Raw genomic sequence first — 16,986 nt, forward strand, 5'->3', positions numbered from 1 at the left:
AACTTGTGCAAACTGGCTAAAACCAAAGGTCTCAAATCAATCAAGCTAAAGCAACTGAAGTGCATAACAGATCATTTCCATCTACCCATTACAGGTTCTACGACAAGGAAAGTCATACAGGCATTAGAGAACATCCTATCCACATGTAGATGTGTTGATTTTTTTTTGTAATTTGACAAAGTTTTGTAACATGATTTTTACAACTGTGTAGAAACTCTGTTCCAAATATGTGAATTTTTAGGCCTAGCCACAATTGTAATCTCTTACCCTTTGCAGGTAAAAAATTACAGATCAGATCCAGCTTATTGTACTAGTCCAAGAAAACTGAATGTGTGAATTTGTAAATATGCATTTCAGCAGTGCGTTTGTGTATTTCTCAGACTGTATGATCCATTGTAATAGGGTTCTATATGTAGGTTTCCCATAGACTTAGTGTTTCTAGTCTGTCCTAATGGTGATGAATAAATGAACAGTCAGGAATACTAACAAACCATTGGTATACTTTTACACATCGTATTTGGTAATAGCTAAAATTCTTTGTTAGGGTCATGTTTCTATGTTGTAGATTGCCTATCATAGTATGCGGTCATTCATGTGGCCTGCAGTGCAGTAAATAGTATGTGGAGTATACTGATAACCCCCATGTAGATCCTTTTTCATTATGTATCACATGGGGAAAGCACACTTTGTAAGGGACTTATACTAATTGACGTCTTAGAGATACTTAGATGTGTAAAAGCAGCTTAATTTCATTTCACATATCCTTATATGCCCCATACAGAGCCCAAATGAATAGCAGTAATTAGTTATAGCTTCTTTTGACGGTTAAAAATTGTTCCTATACAGAGACACAAATAAATGACATAACTTACCCCATTTTGAGCACTTACAGAGCAACAAATGTGGGTAAAACCAGCATAATTCATTTTCAAGTAGCCTTATATCCCCCATACAGAGCCCCAATAACTACTTGCAATTAGTTGAAGCATTTTTGACAATTAAGCAGTGATCCTACACAGGGACACCAAAAAGTTGCCGTCCATTAGCCCATAGTGAGCAGTTATTACCTGTTTTAACATAGTCAAAAACCTGGAAAATCCCCATAAAGACCCCCCGCTCACGGCTCGTGGTATACATGGCCCAATTAGACGACGCTTGATTTTCAATTAGTAGATATTCCTCTCTACAGTAAAGGTAAAACCATTCATTTAAATTGCTGGTTGTCGGAGAACAAGCCCCTTAAAGATCACAGAAATTCAGAGAGTTGAAAATCGTGTTTTCATTGGTTCTGGTAACCCCCTGTAACACCCTCTTAATTTCAACACTTCATCTTCAAATTTTTGTCAGTAAAACTTAAGAAGACATGAAATATGGGAATATAAAACTTTTTGTCATATCTTAATCAGAAGTATCAGAATAGCCATCGCAATTTCAGTAATTTACAGTCATCAATAGTTTGATTTTGGAGGGTCTCAGAGGGGGGCCCCAGAACGCCATAACGAAAAATAGCTGGAGGGTTTTAATCATATGGCTGTTCATAGTTCCCCATACCTATCACACATAAAAAGTTTGAGTTGATTTGGCCGACCCCCATCTTCCGACCTCTGCCTGGTTTTCTCCTGCAATGACTCTTAAATCAGTTTTCGGCAACGTTCACATTTCGATTTTACAGAGACAAATTTTTTGGCTGCTCTTCTGTTGTCATGGTTGTTGTGGTTACGTCACTGCAGAGGTATATTGCGCAATGTCGGGCAGTACCAAGGACCATAAGCTCCTCGACAGTACTTAAAAATTGTGCGACAGCTAAAGTCTAGAAGATGAGATATACACTGATCTACCCTGTATTTTGTATAAAGAACATCACATTAGAAAATCAAATTGTATGCACTAGGAAACGCATTTAACGATTTGATGTTTTCTCACCTATGGTAGAAATGGTTTTGTCCGTAGGGGTCAAAGTTGACTTCTCTCCCAAACAAAGATCAGCTGATTGCCGGGAACTGCGACACAAAGTCTAACGTTACGAAAATACTCAACCAAAATGACGCCTGTTCTCGCCTTGCAGTTGATGTTTCTCGCATGTACGTTGCCCCATGTCAAAGCCGAGACAAAATCGGACTTTCTGAACGCCAGGGCTAACTTGTTGTCGCTGGAACATGGGCTTAAAACGGGGGGAGACCTCGCCCTGAACGATATGGAGAGGGCGGTGAACAAAGTGCTGATGGCCCTGAAGGTGAAGGAACTCGAGACGGCGCTCGGATCGGGAAGTTTCCCACCGTCTGCACACTTCTTTCACGCCAAACCTGCGATAGAGCAGAGCAAAGTGTTCCAGTTTATCAGGAAGATGCCAAAAGGTACAGTCGTCATTGTTTTATCCGTTGTTGTTGTTTTATCCTCCGCTCGTTCGATCGTCGAGGCAAGATATAACGTCCTTGGATTAATTAGTGGGGAATTCGCCCGATCTCTACCATACACATTATCTCTGACGTTTGCCAGAGGATAATCTGGTTTATTAGCTTAGCCTACATTACCATCATTTCGGGTCCGACTCAGGTTTACTCTATTATCCCAAGGAGCTTAAATCCATACAGTCTGATTTATGGGTTGGTGGAAAGCGCAGTCCAGTCTGGACGACGGAAATCCGGTCTAATCCAGTCAAGGGATGAAAAAACGTACTCTCCAAGCAGAGGGTGGTGGTCTAATCTTCATCGACATAGACTCGTCTACTTATTGTGCTAACTACCCCCCAGAAGGAAGCTCAGTTTCGTCCTACACTAAATTCATCACCATCTGTCTTGTGTTACAGTTCTACAGTCTCAACCAAATCATCTACTAGTATGATACATACCCATATATGGTTTGCTTACACTCTTTACTTTAACAGGTGCTGCACTCCACTTACACGACGACTCCCTAACAGACCTCTCCTGGCTTGTGAAGAACGCCACCTACCAGCCAGACTGTTTCATGTGCCTGAACCGTCAGCACGGGATGCTGCAGTTCACCTTCTCTGGCAGCTGGCCGGCACAGGATCCAAACTGTAACTGGAGACGCGTCAATAACACAAGGATTGAAACAGGAAATGCCACCAAGTTTGATGCTGAGTATGGTCATAATCATCACTTTTATCTGATATCATCAGTATACTGTATTTTGCCAAAACAATGTGTATGACACCAAATTATATCTTTTAGCCCAAAAAGTAGCTACTCAAGCAACTGGATATGATTTTGGAAATGGTCAGACGTTTCAGCTGGAATCCACCAGTTTTTGTCAGTGACACTGAAGTGATCTGGAAGAAACAGGTCTTTTATACTCTAACTATGAATGAAGACAATATCCTTTAATTCTTCTAGTTAAGCTTCTGTGGTCAATTAATTTCACAAAGTAACAAGCCAACCCATTTACTTCCTATTTTCCAAGCATACTAATACACTTCCACCTGATATGCTGCCAATAGGCAATATTCACAGCTCTTTGGGCACAGACAAACAAACACACCAACAGTTACTGATCACAATACCTTAGTTTTCTTAGAGGTTATAACCACATCTTCTTATTTCAGATTGGTGGCGAACATGTCTCTCATCAGAGAAGACCCCAAGATGGCGTACCCGACTCAGGCAGCAGTCTGGAAGGCATTTGAAGGGGTTCTAACTGTGGCCAATGGCCTCATATTCTACAGTCCTGTCTTCAAGGCTTACTTCTATGAGGCACTCAGGGAGTTCTATGAGGACAATGTGCAGTATATCGAGCTGAGAGGACTGTTGCCACAAGTGAGTTTAAGTGTCTAAATGCTATGATTTTTATTAAACAAAACAAATGGTTGTGACTTATTCCTGTCAAGCCATTGTATCAGTATCTTTCACAGCAAAAACTAAAGTAGTAGTATGTAGTCATGGTTTATTGGTAAAACAAAATGCAGCACAAAGCTAAATTTAAGTTTTGACAATAACAATAAGGTAAATATCAATATAGCGTTGTTTTTGTCACGGTATAGACTACCATCTAATTCTGTATTGGAGTCTAGAAATTCAAAGATACACAATCATGTATTACCTTAAAGACTGGCAGAACTTTTAAACTTTTATTCTAGTTGTCACTTTAGAGGATTGGACTGAAATTTAAGGTCTATGAATGGGGAACGCCGAATTGCTGTCATCCTGATTGGAGTCACTGTAACAGGAATTCCAATCAGAATCTCCCCTGGTGGAATTGTCAACTCTGCCAGATTGCAGTTTCAAACCTGACATAATGCTAGTTAAAATTCATTCTCGGGGCAACCTTTATCCGTTATATTCAACACTAGTGTATTTAGGAATATTAAGTCAACAGACAGTGGTTTCAAACTGCAATACCTAACAAAAAAGCAATTTGAAACCACTGTCCATCGACTTGATATCCCTAAATTCCCTGTTTGTAAGTTAAGAACGGATATAGGTTACCTCGCGCATAATGGTGAACTAGCATTACATATCAAGTTAAACTCTGTCTGTCTTGTGTTCAGATCTATGAGCTGGATGGTACCACTCATGATGAGGAGTGGGTGGTGGCAGCTTATAAAGAAGTCACAGAACAGTTTGTAAAGGACTACCCGGATTTCTCCGGAGCAAAGTTCATCTACTCAAGCATCAGGTAAGGAGAATATAACCTGATATCAAGGATTGTATCAGTTGTATTCTATACACATCAGCTTCATCTCAACCTTCTCCTTACTACCTAACCTTATAGCCAATCCATATTCTGTGCAAAACAGCTACCTTAGCAGGCTGAATATTAAGGTTGCATCATGTAGCTTTCCGCTCTCCATGTGCTGTCTAGCTTTTTTGTATACCTGTACCTGATACAGTGTACATGGTGTAATTTAAAAAAAAATGAATATACTTTCGTACTTTATTGATATCCCAAAGTACAATGTATGCCAATACTGTGCATTATTCCATAAACAATATGCAATTTTTATGCATGTTTGAATATATAAAAGGAGTAATGTATTTTACCATTTTGCGTGTCCCTCTGTACCTAATAGGGCATTCAACCAAAGTGACATTGCCAAAGATGTGGCCAAAGCCCTGAAGTTGCGTGCCAAATTCCCCTCGTTCTTTGCTGGGTATGACCTGGTGGGACAGGAGGACCCCGGTCACCCCCTAGTGTACTTTCTGGACACCCTCCTTCAGCCTGGTCAGCAGAAACCACCACTGGACCTGCCGTACTTCTTCCACGCAGGGGAGACAGGTAACGCTAGTTCACCTTTATCCACAGGGTAGCCTATATCCGTTGTTATTAAAAACAGGGAATTTAGGAATATCAAGTCGACGGGCAGAAACGTTACGATAGTTTCCTGAATATTTTTGAATTTTCAAAATACTGCAAGTTTGAAACTATCGTCCATTGACTTGATACCCCTAAATGCCTTCTGTGTCTGCACTTGTTAAATGCGTACTAAGAAAGGATTGGCTGGTCCTTTTTGGAATAACGACTAAGCACTATAATGGGACGTGTCCCATTTGTAACATCCATTGGCATAATACCGGTCGGTTGACTGCAATTTCTCAAGCAATGCTATTTGGCAAATGATCAACGCATCATTTTCTCCAGTTACATGTTGCTGTTACAGCTTACCTTTGCCACTTCTTCTGTGTAAATTATTTTGTCTCTCTGGTCCTGCTAAAAACATAATATCGTAATTGGAACACACCGCGGAATTGCACGGAGAACGGGCGCGTGGTTGCAAGGGGGTGCACTATACCGGTCGAACGAAACACGGCACAATAACTGCCGCTATGTACCTTTATTCATCCTCTGTTGTTCCTTTCTTTCCTGTTAGTAGTTGCACAAAACAAAAATCTGCATGAGCATACAAAAAGTCATGAGAAAATGGGCGTATACTGACAAGAATTTTCATTTAATTTTGGTCCGTCACAACCGCTATGACGTAAAACTTTACTGCTGGCCGTAGCATTAAAAATGGCGGGAAAATGGCGGCGTACGTTCAATTTGACCCATTCAGCCGTAGATCCGGGCTATTATGCAACGGTTCCTCACACTTTTACACGAGTTGTAGGTCACCAAAAGAAATTCAAGATTGCTGTTGAATCATGCTCGTCTTGTGCCGTGAGCACATGTGATTATTATCTACAAATCTGGCGATGAACGTGACAGTGTGTTTGTCCCACGACGAGCTCGCCTGCCCCGAAAATGACCTGAAAACTTTTGGCCTTGTTGTCTTCGAATGCATTGTTATCGATGCTTTGTAAATTATGTATTGGACACCTAGATGTCTGAAGTGTGCATACCTCAGAAATAACTATTGTTGCATGTGTAGATCTCTTTAAGTCCCACTATTTTTAATCGACCGGTATAAGGCTTATGGCCGGTATTATGCCAACGCATGTTAACATTAACTAGCAACTTTAATGCAAATTTACAACACTTGACCCAAATAATGTACAAATATTTATTTAGATTTTAGACCTCTTATTTTGTTATGTAGAGATGCAATTTTTTGAGACAGATAAATCAACATTCTAAGAAACCAAAATCTTCCACCAATTCATAAGTGTCAGCTGTTAACATCAATGTTGCATGTATGGCAACTAGACAATTGTATTTATGGATATCCATATCAAGTATCCAAAGTACGCTGTTGTCACACAAATTAGGTCTATCAATTTTTCACATCTTGTATTTGACAGACTGGGAGGGAATGGCCGTGGACAACAACATAGTGGACGCCATCCTGTTGAACACGACACGTATAGGACATGGATTTGCACTCGCAAAACATCCTGTCGCCATGGATTTGGCAAGGAAAAAGGGCATTCCCATTGAGGTGTGCCCCATATCAAACCAGGTCAGTTTTAGTTGTTTTTGGTATCATTATTATTAAGGGTTAGGGTTAGGGTTAGGGTTAGGGTTAGGGTTAGGGTTAGGGTTAGGGTTAGGGTTAGGGATAGGCTTAAGGATAGTGCTAGGGTTAGGGTTAGGGTTAGGAATAGGCTTAGGGATAGTGTTAGGGTTAGGGTTAGGGGTTAGGGCCCAGGGTTAGGGTTAGGGGTTTGGGCCCAGGGTTAGGGTTAGGTTAGGGTTAGGAATAGGCTTAGGGAAAGTGTTAGGGTTAGGGGTTAGGGCCCAGGGTTAGAGTTAGGGTTAGGGTTAGACGTTCGGGCCCAGGGTTAGGGTTAGGTTAGGGTTAGGAATAGGCTTAGGGAAAGTGTTAGGGTTAGGGTTAGGGGTTAGGGGTTAGGGCCCAGGGTTAGGGTTAGGGTTAGGGTTAGGGTTAGGGGTTTGGGCCCAGGGTTAGGGTTAGGTTAGGGTTAGGGATAGGCTTAGGGATAGTGTTAGGGTAAGGGTTAGGGGTTAGGGCCCAGGGTTAGGGTTAAGGTTAGGGTTAGGGATAGGCTTAGGGATAGTGTTAGGGTAAGGGTTAGGGGTTAGGGCCCAGGGTTAGGGTTAAGGTTAGGGTTAAGTTAGGGTTAGGTTGAGGGTGAGGATTATTGTGAGGGTTAGAATTAAGATATAGGCCATTGGAGCACAGTCATCTTCTAGCCTTACCCAATGTAATGAGTTATACCCGTGCATTAACCCTACATAGAGAATAGCCAGATTAAACTTCTCCATCCATATTACAGGTGTTAAAACTTGTGGACGACCTGCGAGACCATCCTGTGTCCTTCCTCCTGGCCCAGGGTCATCCTGTGGTCATCAGTGCAGATGACCCATCTGTGTGGGGTGCCAAGGGTCTGTCCTACGACTTCTACCAGGCCTTCATGGCCATGGGAGGGGTCGATGCTGACCTTGCATTCTTAAAGAAACTGGCTCTAGACTCTTTAAGGTATGTTTTGTGACCCTCATTTGTTGTAAGAAGTTTCTTGTTAATGTGACATACTTTCATTCATATACAATGATTGAATGCGAATACGATGAATTTTTAAACTTTTTATTGACTTTTCAAACACAAGGTACACATATCATACATAGAGCAATAATACTGAAAGGACGTGTGGGACACAAAAGATAAATAAAACCAGAAAACAATGTGGATAACTTGTAGCAGTGTACACATTTGTATATAACAAGGAAATGATAAACAAAAGTTGTATATATGTTATTCACTATTCACTGTTTTAACGATAAAGCTATTTTCCCCCATTTACCAAAGTGTTCTTTTATCTTATCCATCCTTCAATGATTTTTTTAATATCAGATTGGTGAACTTTTGTTTCAAACCTGTACAAGTGACCGCCTCATCATAAGGTCCGCCTGGCCATTGTGACCACATTTTGGTGGTGGCTTAGATTTTTTTTTTATTTACAAGGGCATTTTAATGCTTATAGAATCCTGTTACTGTGGGGACCCGTCGACTTTGACCATTGTGTGGTGGCTATAGACAGGTTAGAAAAACTTGAAAGGAGGGAGTGTTTTTCACTGCACAGGGTAGTACACATTCAAGTTCATTGTCGTCTCTCTGACATACACATTCTGAATTTGCATACAGGTACAGCAGTATGGCAGAGGATGAGAGGTCAAAGGCCATGGAGCTGTTTCAACAAAAATGGAAATTGTTCCTCCATGATGTCCTTTCCAATGGCATCTGAAGGTCTTCAGTTCAGTTCAGTTCATCCTCTGTAGAGAGGTGACATCAGAACACAGTATGTATCCGCAAGCCCTATGATCAATAGTAGTTCGGGCACAAAGTAGTGGGTCACAGAATTTGAAAGAGCTGTAGAAATTCTTCTGTGCACAAAATACTGTGTTCTGCTGACTTCAAACATCACCACAGCATTCCAGCTGGAACAAGGGTGAAGGTTCAGTACAAAAAACACTCATCTAATAAACCACTATGAGTTTTCCTTTTGTCAAGGCCAGTAAAAAGAAATTTGATTTAACTTTCTGAAAAGATATATGGGTACGTATGTTAGAAGTTGTGTTTAATAACTGTCATTTTAAATGTTCCATAATTTAGTTGTCTTTCTGTAACATATTCCATTTGTTACCCATTAGTATCCTTTGTATGTGCAATTGAATTAAGTGCTTAACTATAGTATTAAGCAAAATGACAAAGGAGATGTTTAAGTTTTGACAATTGTTTTATCACAAGGTTTGTTTGTTATTGTAGCCTGTAGAACTTATGACCACAAACATACATATGTCTTTATGAGGTTATTATATAGTTTAGATGAAGTAGGACCAATGTGTATTTTAACAAAGGTACTAAATTATTAATCACCAATGCAATTAAGAGTACAGTAGTTTTAAGTTACTAAATGGTGCAGGTACACTTTAAATAATAACTACATGTAAAATTACTGTTGAATGTTAGAGATTACCACTATTGATTAGTGTTTTTTAATCATGTGTCAATGAGCATCTATTTTAAGAAATACAGACAGCTTATGATAAGTGATGATGTAACAGAGGTCTGAAATGTTGCATATATTGTTCTTCTTGATATTGTAAATTGTGAAGTTCAAAGTATGTTTATTTGAAGTATGTTTCCAAGCAAGACCACTTTATGTTAACGTTACTGTCTTTGTTGTCTTTTTAGTTTGTATTTTTTTAATATGTTTGCAAGACTTTCCCACATAACAAACCAAGAAGTATAAGTTTTTCACGGCTTTTAGCTTTGATAAAAGGGTAGCGACGTTACGTTATAGCAAGTTAGAAGTTGCGATAAACAAAGGAGTAAAAGACATTAACCGAAGCTATTGAAGCAAAGCGGCTCAACAACTATTACACCGATTGTCTTTGGAAAAGCGTTCGTCAACTTGAGCGTCTTCAGTGGATTACGGAACTGGCGTGTGCGCAGCGTGTATCTTCTTCTGATGTCTCCATGGGTCACTTCAAACCTAAGCCCCAGAACGGGCCTTTGTAGTGGCGTAAGAACGTGTGACGTCGTACAAAATCAAGGTCATGACCTTGCCTTTGTGTTTCTCCTGAAACATTGGTTATATACCGCCTAAGTTTGTATTCTTTATTATACGTTAATATATTTGTATAAAGTTATGTTATTTTGACCATAGTTGTCAAGGGAAACAGACCGCGTCGGCTATCAACCGTTTTCTGAATGCCCACAAAGAGTGTTCTGTTTCGGTTCAGGTGAACAAACTGACAAAAAGAGGTTTTAAATCTCTTAATAATATTCTTGATCTAGGTAATCAGGATATTACAATGATAGCCGGCACACTGTTGTTATTATCATTACATAATCAACTCTGCAGTGCGACATGTGTCCGTGATTCGGGACAGATCGCCACAAAGACTGAATTCATACACACAAAGTGATGAAATCAAAGATCCCTATCTGTTTATGTAGGGACCTGTCACAGTTTTCAAGTTACGGCAGGTGTTTGCTTAACGACACGATACATTCAAGGCACGTTGTTAACAGTGGAAGCCGTCTGAAATTGATACCTGTCCAACAACAGTCTCGTTAGAGTGGCATAAACAGAAATGGGCACATTAAACAGTACTTGGTTCGACATGGTTTGTGGTGGCACAGGTGACGACTGTGCTCCTATTTTCTGTGTTAGAACGCTTGTGCTGGGACCGTTATATCCAATTTCTGGCTATCCTGTTTTATTCACAAGGGTGTTCACTATGAATTCGGCCTTTTTAGTTCAGCAGCCTTTTGTCACAGACGTGCGGACGTCGCAAGTTTTAGTCAAGGGCGAGAGACGGAGATGACACTTCTGGGCGAAGGAAGTCTCGAGTTTTAACGTCAACATACCGACCGGATACACAGAGACACACCTGTGCGAAATTTCTGTGCGTTTCCCGTCGAGACGGTCGTCTATCGCGAACGCTACTAGAGGAGCATTGATTGCCGAGGTTTCGTTCCACGTTTTTCGTCGTAGCCCACTCTAGATCTATATTCACAGACATGGCACGTCCAGACCTGTTCGACGTACGAGTGCGAGTCGACGACGAGGAAGAGACGTCAGGAAAAGTGCCCAACATCAAGGAGGCCCTGTCGCGGCGGCAGCTCAGTGCCGGCCGCACAGCGGACTACAGGCTTCCCGAAGTACCGGCTAGCCTCGGCACGGGGTACCAGCTCGACATCCTCACGGCGATGAGGCTGAGAACTTTAGATAAGAAGGCAGCGGGGAACTCTGACTCTCTTGTCTTGTGGCACAAGTCGCCCATTTTGAGAAGAATCTATGCCAAGTCTGCTCCGCCGCCAGGTGAGCCTTTAAAACATGCGAACGCCTTTAAGAAAGCTGCTACAGAAAAAGCAGAAGAGGGACGACAATCCAGCATGACCGTAGACCACGAAATCAGACGGGTGTTCCGGGGCTTTGATTTTAGTGACGTGGACGTCAGCAACCTACCAGTGGTGAAGGACATTCTAAAAGACGGAGATTTGGAAATGCCGGACACGAATGCCGACCCAGGTGATAAACCAGTGAAGAAACGACCAAGAAAAGAGTCTAAATGTGACCCACAGAAAAGACATAACGGGAAAAATGAACTTGAAGACAAGCTTGCGTCTCCATGTGTGCAAGATTGTGACACACCGCGGAGTTACAAGACGGACAGAGTCTCGAGGTGGATAGCAAAACATTTCAGACACCGGAGTCATTGGGACGATGTTTAGCAACTGTGATTTTAGAGGGCTGAACTCGTGCTTTTTGTAACAAATCTCATCGTCATTGTATCCCATCTATGATTTCATTTACACTTTGTAATGACCTGCCCTCTGCATGCAGTAAAGAGAGGGATGCGCTGTTACAGAATATTAGAACTAAAACACACTTTTCCCTATGTGGGACGCAGACCAATATCTTCCATGTACTGCTAGTATGTCCTACTCCAATATCCGCATACATAGGTCAATGTATTTGTACATTATTCTAAATGCGTGGCCAGATCACTCATACATAAATGTTCTGTAATCCTAATAATGTTATTGATGATATTTTGTTGCACTGTATCTTTATGTAGTTTAGTATCTGTATGTAGTATAGTAGCCATTGCCATACGTTGTATCCTGTACAATTGTCGAGCAAAAAAATTACATTCATTCATACATTCTAGATACCGTCAGCAATAATACGGAGGTACCGCAGTTAGGCCAGTAAACAGAAGGAGATGTCCTTCTCAGACGATATCGTTATAGCTATGGTTTCCGAGATAAATCAAAGCTCGCAAAGCTTACTTGTTGCATACGTACATATCTGGTATTTTGTGCTGGATGTATATAGTATATATATAGTATGCATTGTGCAACGTTAAAGGCAAAATGAAATTTCACAAACTATTTGACTTTGACTATTTCCCTTATATATCTCATAGCGGCCTCTTTTGTCTACTGGAATATGTAAATCTTATGCATAGGGATCGCCGAAAATGTACCAAAAAATAAATTCACAAACGCACGTTTCTTCATCATTTTGTATGCGTGGGTACAAAACTGGACATACAAAAGTAACTCTTTCACTCAGATATCATCCCACCACATCGATACCATATTGTTGTATGCGAAAACAGCTAAACGTACATACGAACACCTTTCATTCATATCTTAACCTATCGGAAACTTCACAAAAAGCTAGCTTATTGAAAAGAACGTCACTTCGTCTATTGATGAATCATTGGGGCAGTCCTTTCAGTTATTACAGTCACTTCCAATGTTGAGATTCCTCATTTATCAAACAAGGCCCGTTCGGAGTATGTTGAATCCTCATTTATCAAAGAGGCCTTTGAGGGTATGCCGACAGAAGATAACAAGGTATATCTAAGAGCTACAAAACACCACTGACTTCCTAAAAACATCCCTCATTCTCTGCCACAAGCCGTACTCCTACCGCTAACGTTATTGGCTGAAACAGTACGTCATCATCGGGTCAAAGTTCACGCGCAGGTGGGAGTTTATTTAGGGTCAGGTGAGCACATGACGATCACGGCCTGGGCAGAGTCCTTCCGTTTTCTTGTGAGAGGGAACATACTGTTAGAGGACTGGAGATCTGCGACACAGCATCACCATGTTGGGGATAACTGTGCTTCTGGCTATCTGTGTGGCGTGCTGTGCCCAGGTAAGTGTATATGTAGCTGTGTTCGCGTTCCTTCGCCCTGTTTAAGTTTCTCAACACAATTTCCTGTGCAGAGGTATTCTGTGTAAGGAAATTAATATGCAACATGACATAACAATTCTCACGGCCAGTCCTAATCCATCGTCCTAGTTGCTGTGACTATATATCTTGGGCTAAAAGAATTACATGGTCGTTTGAGCTTAAAGGCAACATCCAGTCAACTAGACCAGGTGTAACACACAACAAATATGTAGCTGTAGATTGCTCGCATACTACTAGTGAAAGGTTGGTTGTGAAACGGTATGTCGAGTTTAATCTGGATGTACAAAAGAACGTACAGCACAACAATGATTAGCATAAAGTCGCATGATGACTCATCAAGGTTTCATCATCTTGTCCAATCTCGGCTCACTACTTTGCAATTGACCAAAATAGAACCGAAGTAAATACGGCATTACAATTTCTAGTGATATGCCTTAAGATCGATTAAAGGCTTTGGCATCGAAATCCTTCATAAAAACTTGAAGAAAAGTAAACAGATAAGAAATGAGTGATGGTCACGAGGACAGGATAGTTGATCTTACTTAACCCGCTCTATATCCTTGCACTGTACGTAATGAACTGCGATTTTCTCTTTGATGAAGAATGCAACGATTTCTCCAAAGTACTCTATGTACTGCTATGAATTTTGCCTGGATGCCAGGCTGTTTCCAGGGCCTATACAGATCATCTCTCGGACTATGTATTCATTCCGCCCTTTCCAAGTTTACTTCCCCTGGATAGAATCTGAAAGTGAAGCAACCAATAGGAGTAGATTTTTTTCTAGCCAACAGATCAAGAAAAAAAACTAAAACTCACACCCTTTCCCATCCAGGTTCCTATTCCCCAGCGGCCTCCAGGATTCGCCTACGCGGGAGGGATGGCGTCAGCACCTGTACAGCTAGAGGCCTTCCTGGACCTCATGTGTCCGGACTCCAAGGCCGCCTACCCCACCATGAAACAGGTGGCAAAGGAGTACGGAGCCAGCACCCTCCGGTTCACGGCGCACATGTTCCCGCTTCCCTACCACAGGACTGCCTTCATCTCCGCACAGGTAAGGCACAATGGGCCTCTCCCTCGTCGTCTTGCACCCTACGTTGGGAGAGCGCCTAAATAGGTTGTACAATTTGTAGCTATCTACATTGGAAAAATTGGGAAATATTCGACGAACCCTCACCTTTCGTCGAACCCTCATCTTTCGTCTTATCATACATAGTCTTTTCCATATTAAAATGTTTTCATATAGAGTTCCTTTGCAATACAGCTTCAACTTGTCATACATGTAAGTCACGGCTCTTTCCTTGACCAGTGTTGTTGTGTGAAGGAATTAAGTATGAATCAGAACATAGTGTGTCCGATGCACTTGTCAGGGGTATACTTTTAAATGTTTTTATTATAGTCTGGTATCCAACCGTATGATAGCTCCCGAGTCTCTTCTGACAGAAGAGACTCAGAGCTATCATACGGTTGGATATCAGGCAAATGTTTTCAAATATAACGGTCCACTTGTAGGGAGTGTTCGTTGCTGCTGAGACGGGATCTGACATGGTTTGGAAGTGGATGGACGCCATCTTTGAGCAGCAAGACGACTACAAAATGCCCCGGACAAACGACATGTCTGACACGCAGATTATCGAGTCAGTTCTCACGTTTGTTGTGTTTATTGTTCATTTTCAGCCACCGTGGCCCATAAAAGACGTACAATGTGTACATTTAACACGTGTATCATGTGGCGCTGTTCATTTGGATTTCGTCCTTTTTACACACGCCTTCACAAATTATGAGTCAGATGATACCCTGTTATGATTACTTCGTGCAAGGAGGTTGAAAGAGGTGTTTTTTAACCTCCTTGCTTCGTGTAGAATACATTGAAAGCTTCGTGGTCTCTCTTTCTCTCTCCATCTCTAGATCTATTTCTCGGTCGCTCTCAAACATTGTGTAATAATGATTAAACTCCTATTCAATCGTGCAGTAAGCTGGCAAAGGTAGCCGAGTCCATCGGTGTTTCTTCTGAAAACTTTACTTCACAAGTGAACAACCAGGAACGCATGGTGTACGAGGACGCAAGAGTCGCCTGGAAGTACGGCTGCATTCGTGAGTATTGATAGCGTTTCATTTCGATTCAGGACACGGGTTTATCTTACCGTGAATACGTCTTATACGCACTTAAGGTTATATGAAACTGCATATTTTGCAACGTTTATGTGGGTCCCCTTAGTGATGATTGGTATCTACAAAATCGACTTTGATAATCTGTATCTGTACCTAATAAATCCATATATAGCCGATAACACACCAGTTTCGCAGGCACGCGGCGCGGCAGAAACTCAGGTCAACGACCTGTCTCACCAAACGTTTGCACACTTCTATCTGAAATCGTAGTTAAAAGCTATGTAATGAGGATGCTCCTGTAGTACTTGGTGTACGACATGATACGAGTTCCACTCTACGATACTGTAAGTTCTTGGGCAAAATGAATTCTTGAACACCTCGACTCCGGGTTCAGTATTTCAAGTTGATACCTCTGGTGGCACCAAAGGCAAACTAATGTGTACTACACGTTACAGGTGGAGTGGCCGGCACTCCGTGGTACCTGTTGAACGGAGTCCCTGTTAACGCCAGCCCGAACTGGACAGTGGCTCAATGGAAACAGATCATCGACTCCCTTCTTAAACAACAGGGCGTTTTTGTGAAGGTGAGAAAACAGGGGGTAATGTTTACTGTACTCCTATGTACCCCATGGCCCATGATTCTACAGTGTACCGTTAGTGTGTATATCGTCTTCAAAATCTTCACTCCCTTCTAAATCAAAGGATGACTCTTCATGTTGGTACGTTGGCACGTAGCTACAAATTTCTTTTTCTTCGTTAACGTTTTGTTTTCTTTGTGGATTGTCAATATTATTTGATGAAAGGGGTGGCAAAGCAAGTGCATAACATACATGTTCCTGCTATTTGCCACCCAGTCAATAACTTAAACAAAGAACAATATTTTCCTCTCCGTATGTACAAGCAACTCCTTTAACGTGTGTTTCATACTTCAGGAGACCATCAACGATTCCTCCACCTGTCCTAACCACGAGAAAAAGTGCGACTACCTGCCCGGGAAGTTCGAGTGCTGCACTAAGGGGGAAAGCTGCATTCCCAATGTCGGCTGTAGGTGCTGATCCGAACTTGTGCATCTTAAAGTTGGAGAATGTCAAGTCTAGAGAGAAAATTTAAAAAGTAACATTTACACCAAGTCTAATTTTCCAAGAAATGCTTTTACTGCTGTTACTTTCACGATCTAATGAGAAGAAAGTCGTTATAAGGACATTAAAAGGAGTAAAATTGAAGGTTTTCCAAAGGTTAAACAACTTAGGTTGTTTTTTTCTGAGAGTGTAAAAATGCAATATGCGCCTGTCTTCCATAAATTGTTTGACTTCGATTTATGTGTCATTTCAAAGATCAAAAACATAATTTGCACTGGCAACACTTTATATGCAAGATGTTGATCAGGCATGTTACAGCATCGACCTGAATATGTGCAATGATGTTACGTGTCTCCATCATATCAATATATTAAATGGAAATGTGAAAATAAAGTGCAACAACAAGCTTTTATGACTTCACTTGGAATTCTTTATGTAACACTTGAAACATTTCAAACCATCATAATTAGAGACCCACCATTAATCATGTACAAGGTACGACACAAGAACAAGGCACAACAATTAGTATTAAGGGCAAGAAATCAAGCTCCTCTGGTCAGTTCACAAAGTCAACCAAAATACGCACAGCACCAGTAACAAGCACATGACTGTTAAGCATGTGACCTACAGAGGTACATTTGTAGCAAAGGAGTACAACATGTAACAAAAAGTAGGATGACTACCCTGCTCAAATTTGCATATTCGTTGCAGGTACTGAAAGCAAAG

The 16,986-nt window shown here is 41.2% G+C and overlaps 3 protein-coding genes across 4 annotated transcripts in view; 2 read left to right on the top strand and 1 right to left on the bottom strand.

The window, feature by feature from the left end:
• Positions 1–1,878: 1,878 nt before the first annotated feature.
• On the top strand, positions 1,879–9,521 carry LOC118425705 (adenosine deaminase 2-A-like). The gene is made up of 8 exons (XM_035834745.1): positions 1,879–2,354; positions 2,885–3,104; positions 3,566–3,776; positions 4,508–4,635; positions 5,030–5,235; positions 6,696–6,853; positions 7,632–7,834; positions 8,498–9,521. Exons 1-8 carry the CDS (start codon positions 2,042–2,044, stop codon positions 8,595–8,597), a joined length of 1,539 nt encoding a protein of 512 aa, XP_035690638.1. The 5' UTR covers positions 1,879–2,041; the 3' UTR covers positions 8,598–9,521.
• A 3,345-nt stretch (positions 9,522–12,866) lies between these two features.
• LOC118425739 lies at positions 12,867–16,667 on the top strand. Its single transcript, XM_035834804.1, has 6 exons — positions 12,867–13,034; positions 13,906–14,124; positions 14,583–14,707; positions 15,043–15,164; positions 15,638–15,765; positions 16,114–16,667. Exons 1-6 carry the CDS (start codon positions 12,984–12,986, stop codon positions 16,234–16,236), a joined length of 768 nt encoding a protein of 255 aa, XP_035690697.1. The 5' UTR covers positions 12,867–12,983; the 3' UTR covers positions 16,237–16,667.
• A 20-nt stretch (positions 16,668–16,687) lies between these two features.
• The window catches only part of LOC118425721 (E3 ubiquitin-protein ligase RNF34-like), a gene marked incomplete in the record, with an annotated part of 12,842 nt that continues 12,543 nt past the window's right edge, over positions 16,688–16,986 (bottom strand). For both annotated transcript variants that reach the window (XM_035834772.1, XM_035834773.1), the window contains 1 exon segment: positions 16,688–16,985.

Source organism: Branchiostoma floridae, chromosome 11 (genome assembly GCF_000003815.2).
Source record: "Branchiostoma floridae strain S238N-H82 chromosome 11, Bfl_VNyyK, whole genome shotgun sequence".
Classification (NCBI taxonomy): Eukaryota; Metazoa; Chordata; class Leptocardii; order Amphioxiformes; family Branchiostomatidae; genus Branchiostoma; species Branchiostoma floridae.